Consider the following 24,120-nt stretch of genomic DNA (forward strand, 5'->3'; position numbering starts at 1 on the left):
AGGTTTTATTCAATGTTTGAGCTTTTGTGTGCACGCACACTTTCTTCAGATACAATGTCATTGAATGGAAGTAATCAATTCAAACTGACATTCCATGACATTGTATCTGAGGTATTGTTGTTACCCTAATCATGCTTACATGTGTCTGAAACACGTATATTTAAGCCTTGAAGAATCAGCCAAATTGCGAGAGGTGGGGTAGCTTAGCATTAATGGGACCAATTTTGCCTGTTATGTGGTCAATTATGCCCTTAAGAGCTCAAGACAGACATGTAGGTAAATGGTAAAATAATAAGCATAGACTTTATTAGAAAGAAAATAATAAAAGCATAAATATAATTAACACACCTAACAAGCAGTCATATAGAGAAGAAGTAAGAGTGGAAAAAAGAAGGTTTGATATATTTACCTATCCTGGAGAGCTGAGAGTCAGAGGAAAGCAACACGATCTAGCATGAAGGGAGATTCCAATGGGTCCCAAGTTGGAAGGCACTCAGGGTGGTTGTGTGAAGCCACAGTTTATATGGGATTTTGGGGAGGGGGCTGTGAGGCAAGCACATGATGGAATTTTCCATGAGACAGGATGTTGGACAATGCCTTGGCCAGGTCTGGAGATGGCCGGTGATGAGCTTAAGCAAAGGTGTTAATGCAGTGGTTCTAAACCTTTCTAATGCCACAACCTTTTAATACAATTCCTCATGTTGTAGTGACTCCCAACCATAAAATTATGCAAGTTTTCTTTCACAGAAATTAAACCATAACTGACCAATGGTGTGAAGATCCATTGTTCATGATTGTATATAAATGTTTTTTTCCCCCGGGGTTTCTCAGTCCAGTTCTGCCTCTTGTCCCACCATGCCGATCTCACTCTTATCCATTGCTACAGACAGACAAATGCTCTATCTCGATCTACCCTGCAAGGCTGTTGTGTAGATGGCACTCCCCCAGCTAAGCTGCTTGCCCTGCCGTGACCCCTGTGAAAGGGTCGTTTGAACCCCAAAGGGGTCCCGACCCCCAGGTTGAGGACCACAGTGTTAATGGGTTCAAGAAAAGAGAGCCATCATGTCTCAATAGGTCTAGCAGCTAGTATTTGGGGCCAAGTGTGAATAATGTTGCAAGACAAAGAAGTTTGCCTAGGAGCCCCTGGGCTAACAGGATGTAGCTGGTCCACTTATCAGCAATACAATGGAGTGGGAGGGGATTAGGATGAGAACAAGATTTGAGCCAGGAGACACCTGGGGCAGGCAGGAGCTGGCTTGGCAGACTTTCACAGTGTCTTGGCTTTGGCTTAAGCCTAGACTACTGAGGGGTGCCGCTGGTTATAGAAGTCAGTGTGCCAGTCTGTGAGGCAGGGGTCCTGCCATAGTTAACATTGTGTGTGTACATGAAAGCTCATACCTTGAATAAAACTTTGTTGGTCTTAAAGGTGCCACTGGAGTCTACATTTATTCTGCTGCTTCAGACAACACAGCTACCCAATTGAATCTATTGCCCGGCAACCACATTTCAGTCAGAACATGCTGATAACTTTTTCTCTTTTTCCCTCTGCTTCCGCCCAGGTTTAAGGATGGAAAGTTAATTTCAAGCAGACAATCTCAGTATTCCCTGAATATCAAGGATGTGGCAGAACAGAACTCTGGCACTTACACATTGGTTCTTAGGAATGGTCTGGCTGGCCTAGAGAAACACATTAGTCTCCAGTTGGTGGTCAATGGTAAGGCTAAAGTCACCCATTAAATCTATCCATTCATCCCTTATGGATTTAGTCCATAAAAATGCCTGTGAACTACAGCAAAGAATAATATCTCAGTTTCATATGAGATGACGATTTAATCTTCTATAATATCACAGTATACGATACGATACGATAACATTTATTGTATATAGCCAAAGGCCATTATAAAACATAATTAAAAACAATATGGTACAAATACAAATAAAACAATATTCTCCAATATTGCGTACATAAAATTGTAAATGTGGGCTACTGAAAAATATGGTGGATCAAGATGGGGACTCCTGTAAAAAAGCTTTGGCTCGGGTCTTCCTGGAGGACAGAGCGATAAGTGCCACCCTATATGAAATATAGGGGTCGAAATCTGATAACATAGGTGACTTTGTCAAAATAAGAAGTGTGGTATGAGTTCGGTAGTAACTTGGCAAGGAATTTGCCCCTGGGTTCAGAGTACAGGGGACAAGCCAAAACATAGCGGGGCAGGTCCTCCACAGATGGATTTCCACATATACACAGGCAGTTCCCACAGGGCTGTGGGTATTTGGAGATATCGCCCAGAGAGCATGGCTGATGACATCATTTCAAACCGCAAAGATGTTACACTAAAATCCCCTCCATTAAGTGTCTCCTTTTAGTTAAGCTTTGAGTTTGGGCTGGGAGGCTCTGCGGAGATATACTTAATAATACAGATTCAGCTTACATAGGAAATCTAAGACCCCACATTAACTACACAATAGTATGAACTTTTGCCCAAAACTTATAAGCTTTTTCACATTTCACATTTAGGAAAATAAGCCTACTTTATTACCACATTTCCAACATTTGTTAACATCGTTTTTAGCAGTTTTAGCAGTCACTTTTGGTGTCACATATCACCTATAAAACATGTTATACTTGACACAGTCTAAGACAGTGGTCCCCAACCCCTGGTCCGGGGCCGGTACCGTTCCGTGGATCAGTCGGTACCGGGCTGCAGCTCCTTGTCTTCCTCCCCGGCTGTTGCCTTGGGGGCTGACCTGCCACTCTGCTGCTGGATGACATTTGGTGCTCCCCGGTGGCTGCCATGGCTGGGGCTTCCCCTCGGCGTGGCACTGTACAGTTGCTGCTAGCAGCAGCCCCCATCGGGCGGCAGGAAGTCAGGGATGCCAGCGGGAAAGCAAGTAGAGCAGGGGCATAGGAGGCGGTGGCGACGTCCCTCAGCAAAAGACTATCCCCCCCCCCGGGCCTCAGTAAAATTGTCAAGCATTGACCGGTGCCCGGTGATAAAAAGGTTAGGGACCACTGGTCTAAGAGCCATCCTGACAGATATTCAACACCATATTTTCAGGTTTGAATTAAATGCTTAACATTGAACATTTCTTGTAGAACAGTATGAACTTTGGCCCTGTAACAATACACTAATAAAGAAGAAAAAAAAGGGGGGGGGAACCTACTTTATCATGACATTTCCAACACTTACAATTATATTGCCTTAAAAGTGTACAGAAGAAGAATAAAGAAAAGTTTTCAAACATTGCTTCTCCTTTCCCTTCCCCAGTCTTCTTAACGGGGTCTTATATCGAGGCTTGCTGCATCTTGCGGCTCCCGTAGACTTATATTCTGTCCAGTTAGACTTTGGCATAGAAAGTGCAGTTGTACTCTTTTTCGCAGAATATTCACCGATGAATCTTGAGGCAGTTGCATTTCCTGGACTCCGATATCAGTACAATTTTTTTCCTGAGAAGCTCCTTTAAATCGATTACATTCAAAACATATCCATGTATCTTTTGGTTGATTTGTGTGTACAGTTGCTTTGAAATGGCTGTATGCCTTTTTAAGAAGGGTATCCTTATCTGGGCTGCGAGGCTCCGACATCCCCTTTTCCATCTCCAAAATTTCAGATTTCTCTTCTGCTGATGATTTCCCACCTTGTTTAGTGCTGTCATCAACCACTGTTATTGATCCATCATTCCTGTTAGAAACTTCTTCCTTGCCGTCTTGGATCTCCTTGAAAATATTCTTAAGCAGACCTTCTGTAAATGCTTTCAAATCTTGGGTTTGTTTCTCTATTAGATGGGCCATTCTTTTTAACATAGACATGTTTTAGGCTTATAAGTCAGCAACCAATCTCAGACAATTTTGCAAATAGCCAGTCCTTTAAGAGCTGGTCACACATCAAGATTTCCTGGCACTAGTAGATGACATTTTGAAGTCAGTGAAGCCAATATTCTCGTCCTGAAGCAGAGTTCTCACGGGGTCTTCCCAGTCATGGCTCTTATCTCTTATCTCCGGAAACCAAAACAATTGCAATAAAAGCTATTGCTAATTAATCTAAGTCCTCTTCTTCTACTTAAGAAAATTAGCCTGCCCCGAATCAGCAGAGCGAGCGGGAGGGAAAGAGAGAGGCGAAAAGCGTCTCGGAGATAATACTTGCTGTTATCACACCACTTCTGGGATTTTTGAAGCGTTGATTAATGGCTTTCGTTGAGGCTGCCAGATGCTGTCCTCCAGTCACTTGCAGCGTTCACTTGCAGTAAATAAATTGTAGAGGAGGGTTAAAGCAGTTTCTTTTGAGAGAGAAAGAAAGAAAAATAGTCCAAGATGGAATATGGCGGTCGTCCTCTTGACCCGAAACGCTGACAGCCTGTAATCCGGGGAGGTAAACTCCCTAAAGGACTGGAGACGGCCCCAAGAGTTCACTAGGACTTCCTGGGTAGAAAAAGTGAGATGGGGTTTGCGTACCCCTTCTCTTTTCTGCCAATTGCTTCCACAATCGGCCCCTGTCAGGCTCCAGTGATTGCACTGCAATCCCCTCAGAACGACATCTTAGCCACACCTAGAGTGGTCTTTTTTAATTGTTTTATACCATGGGGCTGATTGTGATAGCAGAATTGAAGAGGGATCAATCAATGAATCAGCTTTGAGCACCCAATCACATACATTAGAGATATTGGCTGATATTTGCAGTAAGTCATCTGGTATGGTATAGCGTGAAAGAATGGAGCTAAAAAAATCAGACTGAGTCCTGTCTTTGCTCAATAAGAGCTTAAAACTTTGATGGCTTAAAGAATCTGATTTGGTTGTTATGTCTTTCTTCCAAGATTTCAGAACAGCTAAGTGGGCACAGGTTTTGAGTGAGGGGAAACCAAGACCATTTTGGAAGAGCCAGGATACATCTGTCGATGCCATATAGTAGGTGAGGAATGACCTTGGCTGCAAAGAGCTTTAGAGCTGGGTCAACTAGGAACCCCCTGGTGTAGTAAAATCTCAGAATGGCTCCAATGATTTTTAGACCAGAGGCCTTTATAGTTGCAAGGTAAAACGAGCCGCAAGGGAGTGGCGGGCTATAAATCTAATAATAATAATAATAATAATAATAATAATAATAATAATAATAATAATAATAATAATAATAATAATAATAATAATAATATCACAGTATGCATAAACACTGTTAGCTTGGAAAAAGTCAGTTAACTAATGTGGCAAAAAGCAAAAAGAAAGATGAACAAGCTGACCATGCCCATTTGGAGTACAGGAGTCCTTCCCCAGTTCTGCCCAAAATGTTAAACAAATACATGAGTCAATAAGCAATTAATTAAAGCAGCCTTACAAAACACATTCAAATGAACTTATCAAACAACTAGTTGTTTGTCTTTCTATTTGCTTTTTGCCAACTGACTTATTGACCAAGTGACTTTTTCCATTCTAATAGTGTTTATGTATACTTGATGATATTATACGAGAAGATTAAATCACCATTTCATATGAAACTAAGATTCTTTTTGTGCCATTACAGTTACTCTTTGTTTTGGTTGCCCTGTTAGCATTTATCCCTCCTTTTTTCCTTGTGAACTAGAGCAAGCTCACTTGCAGTTTCCCTGCCATTTCATACAACGTGTAAAATAATCAGAGCAAGCTTAAGGTTTTTAAGGTGAGAATGGAGTGCCTATATAACATAGTAGACAGAATGCTAATCTTGGGTTCAAAACCATGTGGAGCCATGAAAATCACTGGTGGCTTTGGATCAGTCTTCCTCTCAAGTGTCACCAATAAGATACATGAAATTGCTTCTGCTCTGTGTCTCTCTAGTGACACACCTTGTATTCTACATCACAGTGCATGGCCTGATATCATTGTGCTATACATCCTGCCTCATCCCATTGCCAGGTAGGAGAAGGAAATGCCATCATGCATTATGTTGTGGCATACTTTACAAGTATGCAAAGTGGGATGCAAAGTGATGCAGAGGTATGACAGCTACTTCTAGTCCTGTTACATCTAGTCCTGACTTGAGCCTAATCTACCTCAAAGGGTTGTTGTGAAGATAAAATGGGCTAATTCCCATGTTTGTTGGAAGAAAGGGAGAATAGAAAAGGTGATAAAATAAATAAGTCACCGCAAAAAAGGAAATGCGAAAAATCAGTGTTCCTTTTCCATGGAGCATCCAAGGCCCTAAAGGCCAAGGCCAGGAGGGCACCAGGCTGGCGTTGACATCATGAACAAGTGGGAATTTGCCCCACTGCCTTTTTCCCCCGTGCATAATCGTATCACACACTCTTTCCACTAAATTTGTAGTTAGGAACCTATCTTAAGGTGACCAAATTGTCCCATTTTTGGAGGGATATCTGGGGGTACCTGGCAAATTGTACTTATGTTGAAATTAAAAATATATATATATTACAATACTATTTTTGTGTTCTATGTGTTCTATGAAACTTTTTGTTGCTCCATACAGACCAAATTTTAAATCAAGAACCCCCCGGTCAATGGTGTCCCGCTTTAACAATGTTAAGATCTGGTCACCTTAACCCGGGGGTCATCAACCCCCGGTCTGCGGCCCGGTGCCGGGCCACAAAGGCCACAGTACTGGGCTGCCAGCAGCCACGCCTGCCTGCCCCCAAAGCAGTGAGAAACTCTCCAGACCGCGAGCGAAGCAGCCGCTTTGCTCGCAGCCCGGCTAGCTTCTCGCTGCGAGTGGGATGGGAAGAGGCAGGCGCGGCCGCCAGCATGCCTGCAACGCAAACGTGCATGCGCTGAGCTGCTGAGCATGCATGTTTGCACCCCCTGCTGGGGAAAACGTGCATGCGCAGCAACTGCGCGTGCGCATTAGCACCCCCTGTTGGCGAAAATGTGCATGCACGGCAACTGCACATGCGCATTTGCGTGCAGCAGCCGCGTGTGCACGGCACCCAGGCCGTCGGCTCTCCCTCACCCCCAGACGTGGTCTCTGACCACAGAAAGGTTGGGGGCTGCTGCCTTAACCTTAGCAGGCCACCAGCAGGTCTCTCCTTTTTCCTGTCTAGTATATTAATTCCTAAATAAACCTTTATTTACTCTTTAATCAGGTTGTGAACCATTGCTGTTAATTATTCTGCTACCATTATTAGGACTAAATTATTTTCAGTTTTATGTCACCATGATGTCAACATGCTAAAAAGGGATAAAATATGAAAGACTACCTCAAGCTAGTCCACCGTCTAAGTACTTCTAAAGAAATAAAAGAGACGCTACCATGCTTTAAAAGTATCTAATCTAAGCTTATGCAGTTTTGCCTATCATATCTAGTGGGTCTTACAGTGTCATTATTTAGCACTGCTATGCTCTTAGGAAGTTAACAGTTGGTACAAGTAATGCCTTGGGCAAGTGGAGTGTTGGAACAAGTAATCACCACCAGAGTTGTTATTGCTGAGGTTGATCTTTAACACTTGCTCCATTTAACATTTTGGAAACAGACTCCTAGAAGGAGACTGTCCAGAGCTCTCTCCGTCCTGTGAATCTGGCCCTGGAGCAAGCTGTGAGCCTTCTGATTGGCCAGCCACCATAAGGCCCGCCTTCCACAAACCCGACAAAGCCAGTAGCCACCATTTGGCCATTGGACATCACCGGAAATGGAGGTCAGAGTCAGGGGCACTGGTCTGGTGAGTAGGTAACTGAGGGGCCTGCCTGCTGCTGCCCTGGCAGACCTCAAGGCTTGCCTAGCCACCAGCAGGCCTCTGCTGCTCAGGGGTGGAGGCCAAAGGACTGCCTGGTGCTTTGGGGGGGCAGAGGGACTTCCTGCTGTCGCACGGGGAAGCCTTGAGGAACATGAACGTGGCCCTAGAGGGTTGCCAGGTGCCAGCAGGCCTCTGCGCTCCGAGTGGGGGGGGGAAGGACTACCTGCTGGTGCCCAGGCAGCCCTCTCAAGGAGCGCATTCATGCTCCTTGAGGGCTTTCCGGCGCCAGCAGGCCTTTGCACTCTGGGTTGGATGGGGGGGCCAAGGGACTGCCTGCCAGCACCTGGGTAGCTCCTGGGCAGTGCGTTTGTGCTCCTCAAGGGTTGCCCGGGTGCTGGCAGGCCTTTGCGCTCTGCGTAGGGTGGAGGCTGAGGGATCGCCTGCCGGTACCAGGGCATCCCTTGAGGAGCTCAAACATGGCCCACAAGTGTTGCCTTCTGCACTCGGGGGGGGGGGGGGGAGAGACTGCCTGCCAGCGCCCAGGCAGTCCTCCAGGAGCGTGTTCGCACTTCTCGAGGGTTGCTCGGGCACAGGCAGGCCTCTGCGCTCCAGGGGGGGGGTTGGGGGCCAAAGCCCCGCCTGCCTGAGCCCAGGCAGATACACTTGTCCCAATCAAACCCATTGCTCAGTGCAGGATCAGCCTAAAAGATCATCGCAGTGCAGGGTAAGCCTGGACTTCAGACCAAGAGAGGAGGTGTTGGGGGGGCGGGGGCAGAATGACAGCTAACAAAAGCTTTAAAAAAAAGCAAAGGGGTGTGTTTTGAGAGATTGCCTGCCTGCCGGCCTTCCATCCCTTTCTCTCTCCCCTCCTTTCTCCTTCCTTCCTTCCTTCCTTCCTTCCTTCCTTCCTTCCTTCCTTCCTTCCTTCCTTCCTTCCTTCCTTCCTTCCTTCCTTCCTTCCTTCCTTTCCCTTCCCCTCCCTCCCTCCCTCCCTCCCTCCCTTTTTCCCATACCCTCCCTCCTTTCTTTCCATCCCTTTCTTCCTTTCTCCTCTTTCCTTCCTTCCTTTCTCCCCCTCACTCCCTCCCTCCCTTCAAACCCAAGACTTCAAAGCATTACTTTCCACCCTCACACCATGCTAACGCCCGTTGTATATGGCGCTACAATGGACTTAAGCTACTAGTATATTTATATTTTGCTATTTCAGTTCCTCCACAAATCCATGAGAAAGAAGCATCTTTACCAAATACCTATTCCCGTAAGAGTCGGCAATCACTCACCTGCACAGTCTATGGCATCCCAGCACCAGAAAAAATCCAGTGGCAATGGAGACCTTGGACACCCTGCCGGATGTTCTCCCGCCATAGTCTGTAAGTGGCTTTTCTCCTTAGACCTGCCCTGGATTCCAAATAGAGAGAGGATGGCCTTTGCGTTCTTCTTAGGTCAATACATGTGAAGAGGCTGTTTTAAATATCACATGGTGCCTTTCCATGCAATGAGCTCTTTGTATACAGGGGCTCCTCATATATGTTGGGCATTTTTGACCTGCTATTTTTAGATTAGTTGCAGGGAAGAAAATTAATTCATTTCAAGCCTACTGTGCACCTTGAAGAAATGATGCACTTGAAAGACACAAATGCTTTGCCATGTAAATGAGAAAGTCTAGATTTCATTCAGGGGAAACAGAATGCTGAAGCACCAAAAGCTATGAGCAGTCCCAAATAAAACTGAGAATGTAGAGGTGTACCTACATCAGATACATAAAACACAGGGTCTCAAGGCAGAGCAAAGGAAACTGTTGCATGGCAAAGTGCCAGAGAGAGTTTCAGGAAAATTTCAGACATTGAGATTACTGTGCCTGCATCTAGAACAAAATGGAAAGAGAAACTGTTAGCCACTGTAGTTGGGTTTGAGTCTGGGACTGACTCTGTTACATATTGTAGAAAATTAGATAGTGGTCATCTCACCATCATCAACTGGATTACTACACTAGAACATTCAGTCATATAGTGAATTGGAACAGTGTCTTCTATATTCATTCTTCTTGGAGATAGTGTAATGTTGTGAGTATCAAATTGCTGTAACCTTCACCATTCTTCTAAATAACCAAAACCATGGGAGGAGACAAGATTCAAAGTCATTTAGTCCAAGGTTCAGGATTTCAGAGGTCACAATAGTCCAATCTATCAAGCCAAGGCTTTCAGGATTTCAGCTAGTTGTCAGTATATAGTTTACATTGCATCCACACCTGACAGTTTCCCTCAGGAGGTTTTATAGTTAAATGCTAGCTGCTCAGTCTTAATCCTGCAACAACTTAATCCTGCTGGCCCCTTTCTCCTCTGAGGAGTCTTCATCATTGCTAAGACCTGGTTGACCCACAATTTGTGAATGCCTGCAAGTCTTTTTTTACCTAAGAGCTGTAGCTGCTGGGGGGAAAAAGAAAGAAATTGTGAAAAAGCTTGCTCTAGTCAGGTCAGGACTGGTCTGGATTTACATTCTGTGAGGAGGTTAAGGCATGGAGAAATTGTTTGACATTGGGATTGTTTATAGTGAAAGTAGTTGTAGAAACACTGTTACAAAACGTATATGACATCACTACTTTAAAATGTTTAATATGTAGGAATCAAACTATGCTAGCTTGCTTTAGAAAGCACTATGAGGAGATTTTTTGAGGAACACCAGAAAGCAGAAAGATAAAAAGAGATCACCCAGGTAGAGAAGAATGTGAGACAGAATATTATGGACCTTGGTGGAAATGGGGGTACCTAAATACTGCTGCGATAAATATGCTGTGTGACTCATTGAGGGGAAAAGGGCATTTCCAGTTCCATTAGAAAGCTTTGTGGTCCTGTCACAAAGAAGAAGAGTTGGTGAAATATGAGCACTATCTCACAAGGCGACAACATTTCTGCTTAGCCAGAGGATACAGGAGGCTTCCTCATGATTTCCTGTTGTTTACACAGATTCTCCTTGCTGTGGGATACACTGATGCAGTTGCATTCTCCCACCCCTCCAACTCAAGAATATCTAGTCTAGTCTCTGAATATTTGGGGACCATTCTAATGTCCAGACCATTGTATGGGAGCAAGAATGATGAGACACATATTTGGCCCATCAGTTGCTCATGTCTGTTCTAGTACTTACCCATATTGTATAGTACTGATTCCCCAGCAGATATCCTGTGATGTGTAATCCAGCATACAATATAGCATTTTCTTTGCATGTGTTAAATTATGGCAGATCTAATTTTGCAGAAAAATCGAACCTCTCACATCTTTTCATATTAGAAACACAAACCTATAGGGCTTTCAAGTGTCAGAACTGCCTGCTGTGTAACGTGTTCCAGCAGCAGGAATTTATAATTGATTTCATTCACTATTCATAATAGTTATATAATATCCAGTATTTCAGGTTTATCCTACACCCCCCTCAACAGCCACTTTTTCTACTAATGAGATCTCCTGTTTCTGTATCTCCTTTTTCATGGTTTGTGGCTAAAAAGTAGCAGGAGGAGGGCTGTACGGCGCCATCAACGAGACCGGATGCCCGAATGTAAGGACTGGAAAGATGTATCGCAGCAGGATGCTGTGAACCCCATTGAGAGTATTGACACCTGGACAGAGTTTATGGAAGGAAGGAACAAGGTAAGGCCATTCCCTATTTCCTTTATGTACGGGAAGGAGGTGGAATAAAGAGACCTCAAACTGATGGGGTGGAGCCTATCCAGAACAGAACAATTTTAGCTTATTAGTAATGCTTAGTCAACTTTAGTTGGTTGTGTCACAAGGTCATCCAGTTATGCAACTGATAGTATGCCTCTCCAAGCAGAAGTTCTCTACATCCCTGGAAAAGCTGCTAAAGTGCGCTGAGTGAGGACATGTTGAGTTTCCATTTGGAAAAACAATTTTAGTTTGGGAAGGAAAGTTCTGTATATGTTTTACTATAGTGAAGTAAGTATATAAATAAATGAGGGCTTTCTGCTCAGTGGAGGAATGCAGAAGGTTCAGGCTGCTGTCAGTGAAAGTGATAATACTGAGGAACATTCCACACAGTGCTAATGTAGCTGAAGTCTAACTGTTGTGTAACGCTATTTTTTAAATATTATGCACGATGTTGTACACAATCTGCAACATTCCTGCAACACTACGGCAAAAAGCACTTTGATGTAGCGCTTTTCGGGGAATCGTCAAAAGTGGATTCCCCCTAAAAATACCACTTAACTCCTGAGAACAACCTGTAACACATCCAAAAAAGACATGTGCATTCTCAATATACCAGTAGAAAGAATGTCCCTCCCTAGCTCTTGCCCCTGAGCTTCCAGAGACGCAATTGCCATCCCCCCCCCCTTAAGCCGGCAAAAGCAACGAATAAGCAAGGCTTCTTCGGCTGAAATCCCTCCACAAAAGTGCTTAACAGTAAAACATAGCTCCTTTCTGCAATTGTCTTTAAACTTTCCGAGCACAATACAGCCCCCTGTTCAACACTGCCTGTTATTTTCGGCCAGAAATTGCACCCATCGGGGGGGGGGGTTACTTGAAGAGCATGTAAACGATTCAGCGCCAGCTCCTACCCAGCGAAAAAGGTCTTTCTGAAACATCAAATGAACAAATATTTGTTGCTACTGGTGTTTTCGGGTTTTTAAAAAACAGTTTTTAAAGGGAAAGGAACTTTCCGGGAGTACGAACACAACAGTTCATTGGCTGTTCTGTTTGATGGATGGCCAGGGGTGGGAAGAAGCAGAGAAAAATATTGCCTCCTTTGTTGCAATACTGGCGAACGAGGAAACTTGTGGGTAACGAAAACAGCGCTAGAGGGAGAGCCTTTTTCCTACTAGAAACGGCTGTGTGTGTTGTCAAGACCTGCCGCTATTAATTGTAGTGCTTTACGATAGCACATTTAGCTACATTGGCGGTTGTGCAGAATGGCCCTGAGTTGCACAGATAAAAAACTGACTAGTATAACATGGTTTAATATTATCTGTAGTCGTTTGTGTACAAATATGGCCATTTTAGCCTTCATAGTGGGCAAGATGGGGCTGTCTGGCATGCCTGGAGATTTTCCAGGACAGCTTACAAATCTGTATTGGCCCAGGAGGCTACAAGACCAAGAGACCCTATGCCAAGAAGCATCTACAAAGACAGGCAAGTCAGTGCTCTAAATTAAGAAAAAATAGCGAACTAAAAAGTTAGGGATTTTTCTATTCAACATTGCTGTAATTTCCTTGTACCAAGAGGAATTGTAACAAAGATTCATAAACTATCTTGCCACTCACATCCCTTATTTTTTAGCTCTTTGTAATAGCATTGAATTACCTAAGGTTGAAGGCAGTAGGGAAAACTGTTACTGAAATATGTCAAAAATCAAACTGTTGAGATAGGACTGAGCAAATAAAATTTTATTCTGACTGCCTTTAGAAGTTTTTTTTACTGTTTCATGCACATCTTGTGTTAAAATGAACCAAGAAAGTGGTTTCTGACATAAGACTTCATATACTTAAGCTGCCATTTCCACTTCTGTTTACTCCCCCCTCTGTGATTCAAGACAGATAATATTAACAGATTGTGGGAGTTTAAAGACTTCCAACTTCTGTTACATGCCAATTCCAGTATTTTAGATTCATGTTTTGGGGAATTATTCCTGTACAGGCATACATGTGAAAATATCAAAATAATAATGAAGAAATAAAACTTCAAGTGTGTGTTAATGTCTGCTTTGGAAAATATCAGGTATAACAAATTTAGGAATGGGAACTCACAAAGAATTAATTGTAAATAATCACAGCAGATACTGAACAACTCAAAAAAAGTTACAGTGAAATGTTCAGAGATTTATTTGTATGCACTTATCTTTAGTTTGAAGATGTATAGACCACGTCTCCAGACACCTGTCTGAGGTGGCTCCTTGATGTTAAGATGAACTTTCTTCTCATAATACTGTATATATCTTTGCCTCTATGTAGTAGAGGTACTCAGTAGAATTGTATATGAACAGAAACCTATACAATGTTGCCCTTTTTTAGAATACCTTGGATCCCTTTCAACCAATCAATCATTGTCAGTTCTCTGCATAACTTTAAGCTGGTTGGAAGACTAACAGACCAGCTCTTTGTGGAGTTGACTAGTTGAAGGCCACTGGAACTGTTAGAGTGCCTCAGATTTATCTGCCAGACTGTTGGCAAGTTTATTTCATTAATTATTTTAAATCATTCCTGTCGCCTTTCCACATGCAACCACGTAGTAGCTGGCAAGTTTACATGCATTCTATAGCAGCTAAATGGCTAATTTGAAAGGACAAAAACATGTCATTTACATATACTGAAGCCAGGCTATAACCATTAGCCAGATAGCACAGCAGCAGACCCAGTTCTGGTAACTTTATAAAGCAGAGGGGGGAGTTGGAAGTGCAACTTTAGTTGAGAAGAGGGATTTGAATCACTCCCTGCTCCCCTCCCCACAGTGTGCCCAGCCATTATTCTCTCAGCAGAGGTTTCCCATACTTTTGGAATATCAAGTGGGGGGTGGGATCTGGGACAGAGTAGTAAAGGGATGGCCTGTAGAACAGTGGTCCCCAACCTTTATTAGGCTGGGGACCGGCACGGTATTGGGTCGCGCCCGCAGGGACCGCGCCCGCGCGGGCCACACCCATGCTTCGGGCCGCGCCCGCGAGCCGCGCCCGGCCGCACCCGCGGATCGGGCCGTGCCCGCGAGCCGCGCCGCGCCCGCGGGCCACGCCCGCTGATCGGGCCGAGCGGGCGCGGCCTGCACGGGCGCGGCCCGGCCCTGATTCCCTCTCCCCGCCCTCCCGCAGTAAGTAGCTTCCCGGGCCGCAAACTTGCGGCCTGGGAAGTTTTTTACTGCGGGGGGGGGGCGGGGAGAGGGAGCCGCGGCCCGGCGCCATGGCCTTTACGGCCCGGCGCCGGGCCGCGGCCCGCAGGTTGGGGACCACTGCTGTAGAAGATTCATTCCCCCCCGTGCTGCGTCTTAAATCAACCCCCTGCTCCATATTTTATATTTACAGTTCAGCCACACATTTAGTTTTCACTCATAGTTCTGCTGCTACCATATCTGATTTCGCCAGGACAGCCCTGAACATGAGAAGTTCTATTAGATCTTATACTGCATTTCCTCAGTGGAAGGGTATTTTTCTTGCTTTTTCTGATGACCATGTCAAAGACTAGTCAGCATTTAATAGCTGGTTTCTTTCCATAATCTCTGGTAGCAATGAGTGCCAGAGGCATGCGTGCTACTCTATTACTAGTTTCCCGTTCAAGGTGAGAATGTCAGTCACCAATCATACATGACCCATAGTGATCTAGGCTAAAGAACAAATAAATGGTTTCCAGTTTCCTAAAGTCACTTCCTGTTTTTGTACAAACCTCCAAAATCACGTCCTGTTCCAATATCCCTGTCAGGAGTTCCTCACAGAGAGAAAGGAGGGAGGGAAACAATTTTCTTGTTGCTGTGTTTAAACCTGGATTAGTAATTCTACAACCAAATCAAAAGAATGAATATTGGGATTGTTATTTTGCACAGTCCCTCCCCATGGTTGCCAACTCTGGTTTGGCAAATTCCTGAAGATCTGAAAGTTGGGTCTGAGGAGAATGCTGAGGAAGCTCAGTGGAGATGTGATGCCAGATATTCCACCCCCCAAAGCAGCCATTTTCTCCATGGGACCTAGAGACTGGCAACCCTAATCCCCTGTTTTTATCTATTTCTCTCTCTGCTACCTTTTTTCTTGATTGTCTTGTATGACTATCTGTATCATATATAGAATGTGGTTGAGGTTGTGGGAGGAGTTTTTTACCAACTCACGGCCAACTTGATTGGCTACCTGTCCAACAAATGGCCAATCAAGTAGGCTATCCCTCCCCTGACCAATGTTCCAAAGCCTCGTACTGCTGGTCTTGCTCAGAATTCCGTACCCCCTTCTTTCCTTCAGGCCTGCTGTGAAGGATGCATCTCACAGCGAGGGAGATGTTTCTGAGAGCCACACAGGGGAGTCTGAGGGCATGGGTGTGCTTTCTTTTTGAGGAGGAATGCCAGAGAAAAGCCCAACTCACTTACAATACTGCTGTGGCCAGCCTTAGTGCTGGAGGGAAAACACAGCCAAGCCATGCATACCTCTACTCCACCGTGCAAAGTGATGCAACTGTTATGGGTGTTCTTTTGCCTCCTGTTTCATCTGTACAACAAGCCTGTGCAGTGAGCCTACGTAATTCCAGGAGATCTCTGGGCCACACCTGGAGGTAGGCTACCCCAGGTTGGAAATATTTCTTGAGGTTTGGAGGTTACAATGCCTCAGAGTCCATCCTCCAAAGCAGCAAATTTTGCCTGCAGAGTTGATTTTTATAGTTTTGAGATAAGCAGCATGGGGTGGAGTGGCACAGGTATGACTCACTTGGGCTGTGGGCTCTGACCAGCCCTTACCAGCCACAGATATTGTTTTTTGCACAAACAGACAGGCAGACCAGGAAGGGTCCTGTGAGTCTGAAAACTGCAGGAAGATCTAAATAAAGAATATTTAGACCTCGTACCTGTTAATGGTAAACAAGCAACTAACCAAGTGACTTTGGTCAAGCCTGGCCTGATAAATAAAAATCAGTATTTGCATGAAGGTCCTGTGAAAAAAAGACATAAGTGGCCCAGAATTTCTAGTACATTTAGCTTGGGATTTCACATAAAAAGGGTTTACAGGAAAGTAAACAGTAAGATTTGGGGGGGGGGGACGGGACGGGACTAGGTTTTCCAGTGACAGGAAGCAGGGGCCAGGAGATTTTGGCAGCCCTGGCCTCATAGAGGCAGAAGGTGGCCAATAGGGAGGTGGGTGGCCTGGGGACCAGGAGGCCTCTAGCGGCTCCCACCTCACTGTGGCATCTGGTGGCCTATGGGGAGGTAGGTGAGCTAGGAGCAGGAAGGCCTCTGGCAGCTTGGCCTCTCAGAAGCAGCTGGCGGGCAATAGGGAGGCGGGGGTCCAGGGTGGCCCCAGTACTGCAGTAGTGGCAGCTGCCCGACAGGGAGGTGGGTGGACAGGGGTCTGGGAGGGCTCTGGTGGCCCCTGCCTTGCAGCAGCAGCAGGCAGCCAATGAGGAGGTGGAGGCCTATCAGACCTCTGGTGGCCCCCAGCATTGCAACACTGGGTGACAGCCAATAGTGGAATGAGTGGCTATGAAGCAATTCATAGCAGTGAGTGCCCTTCCAACATTGCAAGAGACAACACACAGTGCATGCCAGGTATTCATTCTTCCACACACACACCCTAAATCACACCCATGCCACCACAACTTGGTGTAGGGTTTAGGAGTGTGGACATCTAATCTAGCAAGCCGGGTTTGATTTCCCGGTCCCCCACATGCAGCCAGCTGGGTGACCTTGGGCTCGCCACACACTGATAAAGCTGTTCTGACCGAGCAGGAATATCAGGGCTCTCTCAGCCTCACCCATCTCCCAGGGAGGGTGCCCGTGTGGGGAGAGGAAAGGGAAAGCGATTGTAAGCCAGGTAGAGAAAAGCGGCTTATAAGAACCAACTTTTATTCTTCTACAATCACCACAAAACGTCCCTGCTAACATCTGTAGTCACACAAAGAACACCACTACACTACACGCTCCCATACCAACAGCCTATTGTATTCCTGGATGCAATGAGCTTTTCTCCTTGTATAACTATAATTTCTAGTATTTATTTTCCCTATATCACTTGCTAGTTAGGAAGATGAAGAACATAAATATCCTGAGTTTCTGACTTAATGGATTAGTTCTTCAGATAGTTTGACTCTAGAAAGGAATGTATTATTCCTTGGGGCAGGGGGACTGGATAGCAGTGTCCCAGTCTGACCTCTTCATTATACAGAATGGTTTGAGTGTGGCATTATAAGACAATCGCCTGCCTACCTTCTGGCCTGAAAAGCCTCGGTCTCTGGGCTTCCTCATTCTTCATACCCAATTTGGCCGAGCTGTTTCCACCCACTGACCTGCTTAACATTGGAGGGGCAGCTGCCAAAATTACTGGGAGTTTGTCCACAATATGTAGACACCTGGCAAGGCTACCCATTCCTTTCCAGGCAGTCCTTCATATTTTCCTTTATATGTTGCCAACAAAGAACTAGAAACTTCCTTTCTTTAAGGAAGTGGAAAATTCAGGGATGCCTGGGGGCCTGGCATATTTGTTAGTACTCCTGTTTTATCATTTCCTAGAGATAAAGCAACATTATCCTTCCTCCTGAAAAGTTGGTAGGAACCTGTGAAGATCTTGCACCTCTCCACTATTAATGTCATTTGCATTTTATTCTCTTCCTCTACTAGACGATCAGCAAACTGGTCATCCAAGAAGCCAGCATTTCTGTTATGTACAAGTGTGTAGCCTCCAACAAAGTTGGCCGTGATGAACGCCTGATCTATTTCTATGTAACCAGTGAGTATCAGAACGCAAAGAAGATAACTCCTTTGGCTGACTATATGACATTTGTTCAAGCAGTCCATTCAAAAAATGTGTTTGCATAGACCTGTAAAATAACTTAGCCTTTCTTGGAAGCCATTCAGTTCCATCGGACTACTGTTATCTCATGCTCCCAAACAGCCAGCAACCTGTATTAGGCTGTTTATTTATGATCTCAAGAGAATTCACATGCAGATCCCTGAAGATGAAGAAGAGCTGTTTTTTGTACCCTTCTTTTTATTTACTGTAGGAGTCTCAAAACCGATTACAATCATCTTCCTCTCACCACAACAGATACTCTGTTAGGTGGGGGTGAGGCTGAAAGAGCTCTGAGAAAACTGTGACTAGCACAAGGTCATGCAGCTGGTTGCATATGGAGGATTCCCCAAGCCCTGTTTTCCACATTTTCCAGATTACTCATACCACTACACCAAGCTGGAAGACTCTCCTGATCTTTTGATTAGACGTTCATGAGATGAACTAAAACTTTTTCAAGATTCAAAGTCCGTACAGTTTTCCACATTTCAGTTTAATATAATATGTGAATAGACTCAAAAGTTAACAAAAGTTCTTAATTTGGTGGGGAAATTCTCAGTTACTTAAATTCAAAGAAAATGACAGTTGGTATTTTAAATTTTTCATTTGGTTAATGAGTATATATTTTGGTACCAGTTTAGTATAGTGGCAACAATGTTTGATTAAAATCTGGGAGACCAAGTTTCAAAGCCCTATTCTGCTATGGAAACTTGGCTGGGTGACCTTGGGCCAAACATTCACTTTTTGCCACCTCCCAGCGCTATTATGAGGAGAATAATGTAAGTTGTTTTGGTTCTCTGTCCAAGGGGAAAGCAGGATATAAATATCTAAAGAAAGAAAGAAATTTGAGCATCCATGTTTCAAATTGATTTCTTATTGAGCAAAAATAGTCTATACCTATGATCCCATCTATACCCAGTGTATAGATGGTCAAAAGCTAGTTTAGTGTCTCCTGCAGAACAAAATGATACACATGTTCAGGAGCTAAAATGACAAAAAAATGTTAATCTTTTCTTAAGCCAGGTCCCCTGTCATACTTCCTGTGAATAAAGAGTTCAAAACCTTTCAATAAAAATATGGAACGTAGAATTGTGAAATGTTTCTGGTGTAGTAGCACCCCCTAGTGATCTGTTCCCAGTATGGAACAGAATCATCCTGCTTCCAATATTTAAACAGAGAGTGGTAGTAGATAGGTGTGATTGGAATTCTTTGAAACCAAAGGGTCTTTTATGTCTGGCAAAGAAACATAACTACAGCATGTACAAATAGGAATGCATGCTTGCTCCCCAATGAAAGATCCAACACAAACATTTGTGAAATGGTGAAACATAATTGGAACTGACTCCTCCAGTACAATCCTTACATTACTCCTTGCTTAATCAACACGTTTCAGTAATTGGTGTGCAGTTTTGTTTATGTATAGATTCTTCTGTATATCTATACAATGTAAAATGTACTAAGAAAGCTATTTGAAGCCTACTCATTTGAGAATGCATTTATATAATGACGTGTCAATGATCAGTAACCAGCAATGGCCCTTTTCCCAACTCTTCATTCCCTTTAGCTTGGCATTGGATTGATTTTAGAGTCAATTTGGTGTAGTGGTTAAGAGTGGCAGCTTCTAATCTAGAGAGCCAGGTTTGATTCCCCATTCCACCACATGCAACTGGCTGGGTGACCTTGGGCTAGTCACAGTCCTGTTAGAGCTGTTCTCACAGGGCAATTTCTCTCAGAGCTCTCTTAGTCTCACCTTACCTTATAGGGAAGGCAGTTGTAAGCCACTTTGAGACTCCTTTGTGTAGTGAAAAGCAGGGTATAAAAACTAACTCTTCTTCTTATAGAATAATAGAGTAGGAAGGGATCTGCTGGGTCATCTAGTCCAATCCACTGTAGGAAACTCACAACTACCCTCCAACCCACAGTGACTGCAATTCCATGCCCAGATGATGTCCCCCTCCAAAAACCAGAATCTGAAATTTTCCTCTCAACCCCAAAGTGTCATTTCCCTGTGCATGCAAGAAAGGGCCACAAGAGCCAAGTACCAAAACAATTTCTTCTGCCAACCCTCTCACAATCTTCTGTTATTGTTTAATTTACAGATGTATTTTATGAAATAAATAAATGTAAACCAAATAGTCTGAATAATCTGAAATAAACCCTAAAATTTCAATTAGAAATCAGTTTCCTTTCCTTGACTTCCGGGTAGCCATTCCAAATGGATTTGAAATTGAGTCACAGCCTTTGGAAGACCCCATTGAAGGACAAGACCTGAGGCTAAGCTGCAATGCTGATAATTATACCTATGAGAACCTGCAGTGGTACCGGCTCAACCTCTCAACGCTGCATGACGAAGAGGGTAACCCCCTGGTCCTGGATTGCAAGAATGTCCATCATTATGCAACCCAAATGCAAGGCGAACTGCACTTCAAACCTAATTCCAACTATGCTGGCTTGGCACTTACAATCCCAAATATCTCACTTGAGGATGAGGGTGACTATGTCTGCGAAGTGCAGAATCGGGAGAACAGTGAGAAACATTGCCATAAAAAGTATGTTTCTGTGCACGGTAAGGACTGCATTGAACTGGCATATTAGGATTTTGAGGTATGAAGGGTAAATGGGAAAGAACTCTTAGCTGGAACAAAGGTGCAGGAAATTGTTATTATCCCAGATATATCCTAGTTTAGCATGAGGATGTAGTGAAGATTATCCTGTGCTGAAATCTCCAGATCAAAGAGTTAAAGGGATAGCTCAAAAATTGCCACCCAGTTGTTGGTGACATAACATTCATCTGCAGGTAAAGGGAGGGTTATTCTCCAGAAAGAAAAGGTGAGATTCCATAAGTATAGTTAAGCATTTGGCAATATGGAGTTGCATCCAGTGCCTCAGAGCATATGGGGAGCCTAATGACCTGGCCTCACGGAGGGGCCCAGATCTAACTTGCCCTGGCCTCAACCAAGGACCTGGAGGAAGAGCTCCATTTTACAGGCCCTGTGGAACTGTGGAAGCTCTGTCAGGGCCCTCAGCTCTCCTGGGAGTTCATTCCACCAGGTCAAGGCTAGGACTAAAAAGGCCCTGGCCCTGGTTGAGGTCAGGGACCTCCAACAGATTAGCACCTGCAGAACGAAGCACCTTGCAGGGGGCATAAGGAAATAGGCGGTCCTGCAGATATGTGCGGCCCAGACCACGGATGGCCTTAAAGGTTGATACCAAAACCTTGAACCTGATCCAGGCAGCAACCGGCAACCAGTGCAGATGCCTCAGCACAGACTGGATATGGGTCCTCTAAGATGTTCCTGTGAAGACCCTAGCAGTTGCATTCTGCACCAGCTGCAATTTATGGGTCAGAGATAAGGGCCTGCATAGAGTAAGTCACAGAAGTCCAATCTGGAGGTGACCATTGCATGGATGACTGCGGCTAAGCAATATGAGGACTGACAGAGCGCTAATAGCCTTGCCTGGCAAAGATGGGAAAATGCCAAGCTGGCTACTCTTGTGACCTGGCCCTCCATAGGCAGAGAAGCATCCAGGATCACTCCCAGGTTCCTGTTCGAGGGCGAGATGGCAAGTTGCATCCCAGCCAGGGTGGGTAGGTGTGCTTCCAAATCTGTCATCTTCCTGCCTGGCCACAGGTTGAGTTTCAGACGAATCAGCTCTAACAATTCAGCTATGGCTTCCAAACAACTGGCAAATGTATCCAGGGGAAATCCAGGCAGCTGTCCATTTGTGCAAGATCTTGTGCAAACAATTTACGGGCACAATTTACGGGAAAATGTTGGGTGTTTGACAAGATCTTGAGAAATCAGAACCGCACTTTGTTTGATGTATTTTGAAAGTATAAAAGTTGCAGGGTTTCTCTGATCATCAAACTCAAGGTAATTTTCTGTGGTGTCTATGTATGTATGGTAAGGTCAGAGTCATCTACATGCCCATAATTTTTATGTTTTATTCTTGACAGTCACTATTTTGTTGACCACCTTTATTATTTTATTGATGCTATCTTAGCTTTGGAAGTCCCAAGGCTGAAGCAGAACCTGACAGACATCTTGGTGAATGTGAGCGATTCCATAGAGATGCGCTGCAGGGTTGATGGCACGCATATTCCAAACATCAACTGGTATAAGGATGAGAAGCTTGTAGAAGAGGTGTCAGGTATGGCTGCCTGAAGAGGTCTGTGGGTGGGAAGAGAGACATGAATTTTCTGGCTGTGCACAATCATTGGCAAGGCTCTGGGTATAGAGCTCTAAAAGTTCAATTGACTGGGGTTTCTGATCAAATAAAGGTACATAATTAATTCAATAGAGCAGCCTTTCTCAGCCTTTTTATTGTTGAGAAACATCTTCAGGCTTTGAGATACCCTAGAGGTGATGTCAGCAGGCCACACTTTGTGTTGCAGCCCCCAGAAGTCACATGTCACTAGAAGTGGCATCACACAGACACTCCCACTGGATGTGACATCAAGATCCCAAAGCACAGGAAGTGACAGCACAGAAATATTTTCAGATGATCTGCGAACAGAACCATGCCTTCTTCACCAAAGAGAGCCTGCAGTAAAAGGGCCCAGGCAAGCCTATGCCACTCCATTGCCTCCACCACCACCCCCAACACTAGAAACAGGGCCAAGGCATGCCTATTCCACTCTGTCACCCCCACCCCAACTCCAGAAACAGGGCCAGAGTAGGCCTACATTACTCACACACACACACAGTTAAGTTAAAATGAGAGTGCTCCCCTCTCTACACTCCAGTTGCTACCACATGTGACAAGCCTCAGCCAGCAAGGATTTGTGTGGCCAGGGCCCCTCCCCTCCCCATAATCTCCAGGCCCATTATTGGCCATTGGAAAGGAGGAGGGGATTGACATGACCTTATATGGTTATATTACCTGATAATTTTTAAAAAATAAAACATACATTAAAAATCAATTAACTCCCACCCAATTAGCAAAAGCCTTCTGGGGCTGTGACAAAACCCCAGGTTTTACAAAACCCTGGTTGAGAAAGGCTGCCAGAGTATTCTGAATTCTATATCACAACTTATAGTGATTGTTCGTATGATATAGTTATTATGACTGTTGGAAAGAATTTTAAATCACAACCCAGCCATGAAGTTTATTAGGAGACTGGTTCAGTCATTATCTCTCTCAGCTGGGCTGATCTCATGAGATTACATTGAGATAAAATGGAAAGAACACCCTGAGATTTTGGAGGGAAATATCTTGGGATAGATATCTAATTTAATTAATACCGAAAGCCTTCCATATGTTCTGCTTTGTTGCAGCTGTGGCACGCACATGTATCCAATTTAGTGTAAATCAAGTATCATTTATTTGCAGTGAACTAACGGGCAGAGCCTTAAGAGAAACACAGTGTAAAAATTGTGAACAAAACTCAGGCAGTTAATTTAGATTTTAGTTCAGGTTTCTGCTCTTAATATAAGCCCACCCCAGATTCCAGATTAGTTCACACCCCTAAATCTTTATTCTTATATGTGTTTCAGGGATTGATCTGGCAGATTCCAATCAGAGGCTGAGTATTCAGAGGGTGAGAGAAGAGGATGCTGGCCTCTACTTGTGTAGTGTCTGTAATGCCAAGGGTTGTGTGAATTCGTCTGCCAGTGTCTCTGTAGAAGGTATTATTGCTAAACTTTAGTTCCTATAACTCTAGGGGGAAATGCTTTCAGAAAGAAAGTAGAAAGAAAAAGAAGCCTTTTGATATATTTCTGGGATCAAGGTCACCTTCTTTACTTAAGCTACTTGGACGTGGAGCCATCTGTAAGAATGGAATGCCAGAACACATTTTTAGATTTTTGTTTCGTTTTAACTATTGGTGTTAGTTCGAATCCAAGGCAAACCATTCAACATCACAGTCATCCAGGTCTATGCCCCAACCACTGCTGCTGAAGAGGATGAAGTTGACCAGTTCTATGAAGCCCTACAACACCTTCTAGAAGCAACGCCAAAAAATGATGTGCTTATCATCATGGGGGATTGGAATGCTAAAGT

General features: G+C 44.3%; 1 protein-coding gene and 1 long non-coding RNA gene across 7 annotated transcripts in view; one reads left to right on the plus strand and one right to left on the minus strand.

Moving 5' to 3' along the window:
• The window catches only part of FLT4 (fms related receptor tyrosine kinase 4), a 160,871-nt gene that overhangs the window by 97,120 nt on the left and 39,631 nt on the right, over window positions 1–24,120 (plus strand). For 3 of the 4 annotated variants that reach the window (XM_077326599.1, XM_077326601.1, XM_077326602.1), the window contains 7 exons: window positions 1,560–1,714; window positions 8,858–9,020; window positions 11,153–11,294; window positions 17,949–18,057; window positions 20,324–20,683; window positions 22,123–22,269; window positions 23,616–23,747. In XM_077326599.1, the coding sequence (XP_077182714.1) occupies window positions 1,560–1,714; window positions 8,858–9,020; window positions 11,153–11,294; window positions 17,949–18,057; window positions 20,324–20,683; window positions 22,123–22,269; window positions 23,616–23,747 (1,208 nt within the window). The remainder of the gene's footprint in view (window positions 1–1,559; window positions 1,715–8,857; window positions 9,021–11,152; window positions 11,295–17,948; window positions 18,058–20,323; window positions 20,684–22,122; window positions 22,270–23,615; window positions 23,748–24,120) is intronic. The other variant, XM_077326600.1, reaches the window with a different exon arrangement.
• LOC143832346 (uncharacterized) overlaps window positions 22,165–24,120 on the minus strand; it is a 65,516-nt gene continuing 63,560 nt past the window's right edge. The window contains exon 4 of one of the 3 annotated variants that reach the window (XR_013229212.1): window positions 22,165–22,289. This is a non-coding gene — a long non-coding RNA (uncharacterized LOC143832346). The remainder of the gene's footprint in view (window positions 22,290–24,120) is intronic. The other 2 variants (XR_013229210.1, XR_013229208.1) reach the window with 2 other exon arrangements.

The sequence above is a fragment of the Paroedura picta genome, chromosome 3, assembly GCF_049243985.1.
Source record: "Paroedura picta isolate Pp20150507F chromosome 3, Ppicta_v3.0, whole genome shotgun sequence".
In the NCBI taxonomy this organism is placed as follows: Eukaryota; Metazoa; Chordata; class Lepidosauria; order Squamata; family Gekkonidae; genus Paroedura; species Paroedura picta.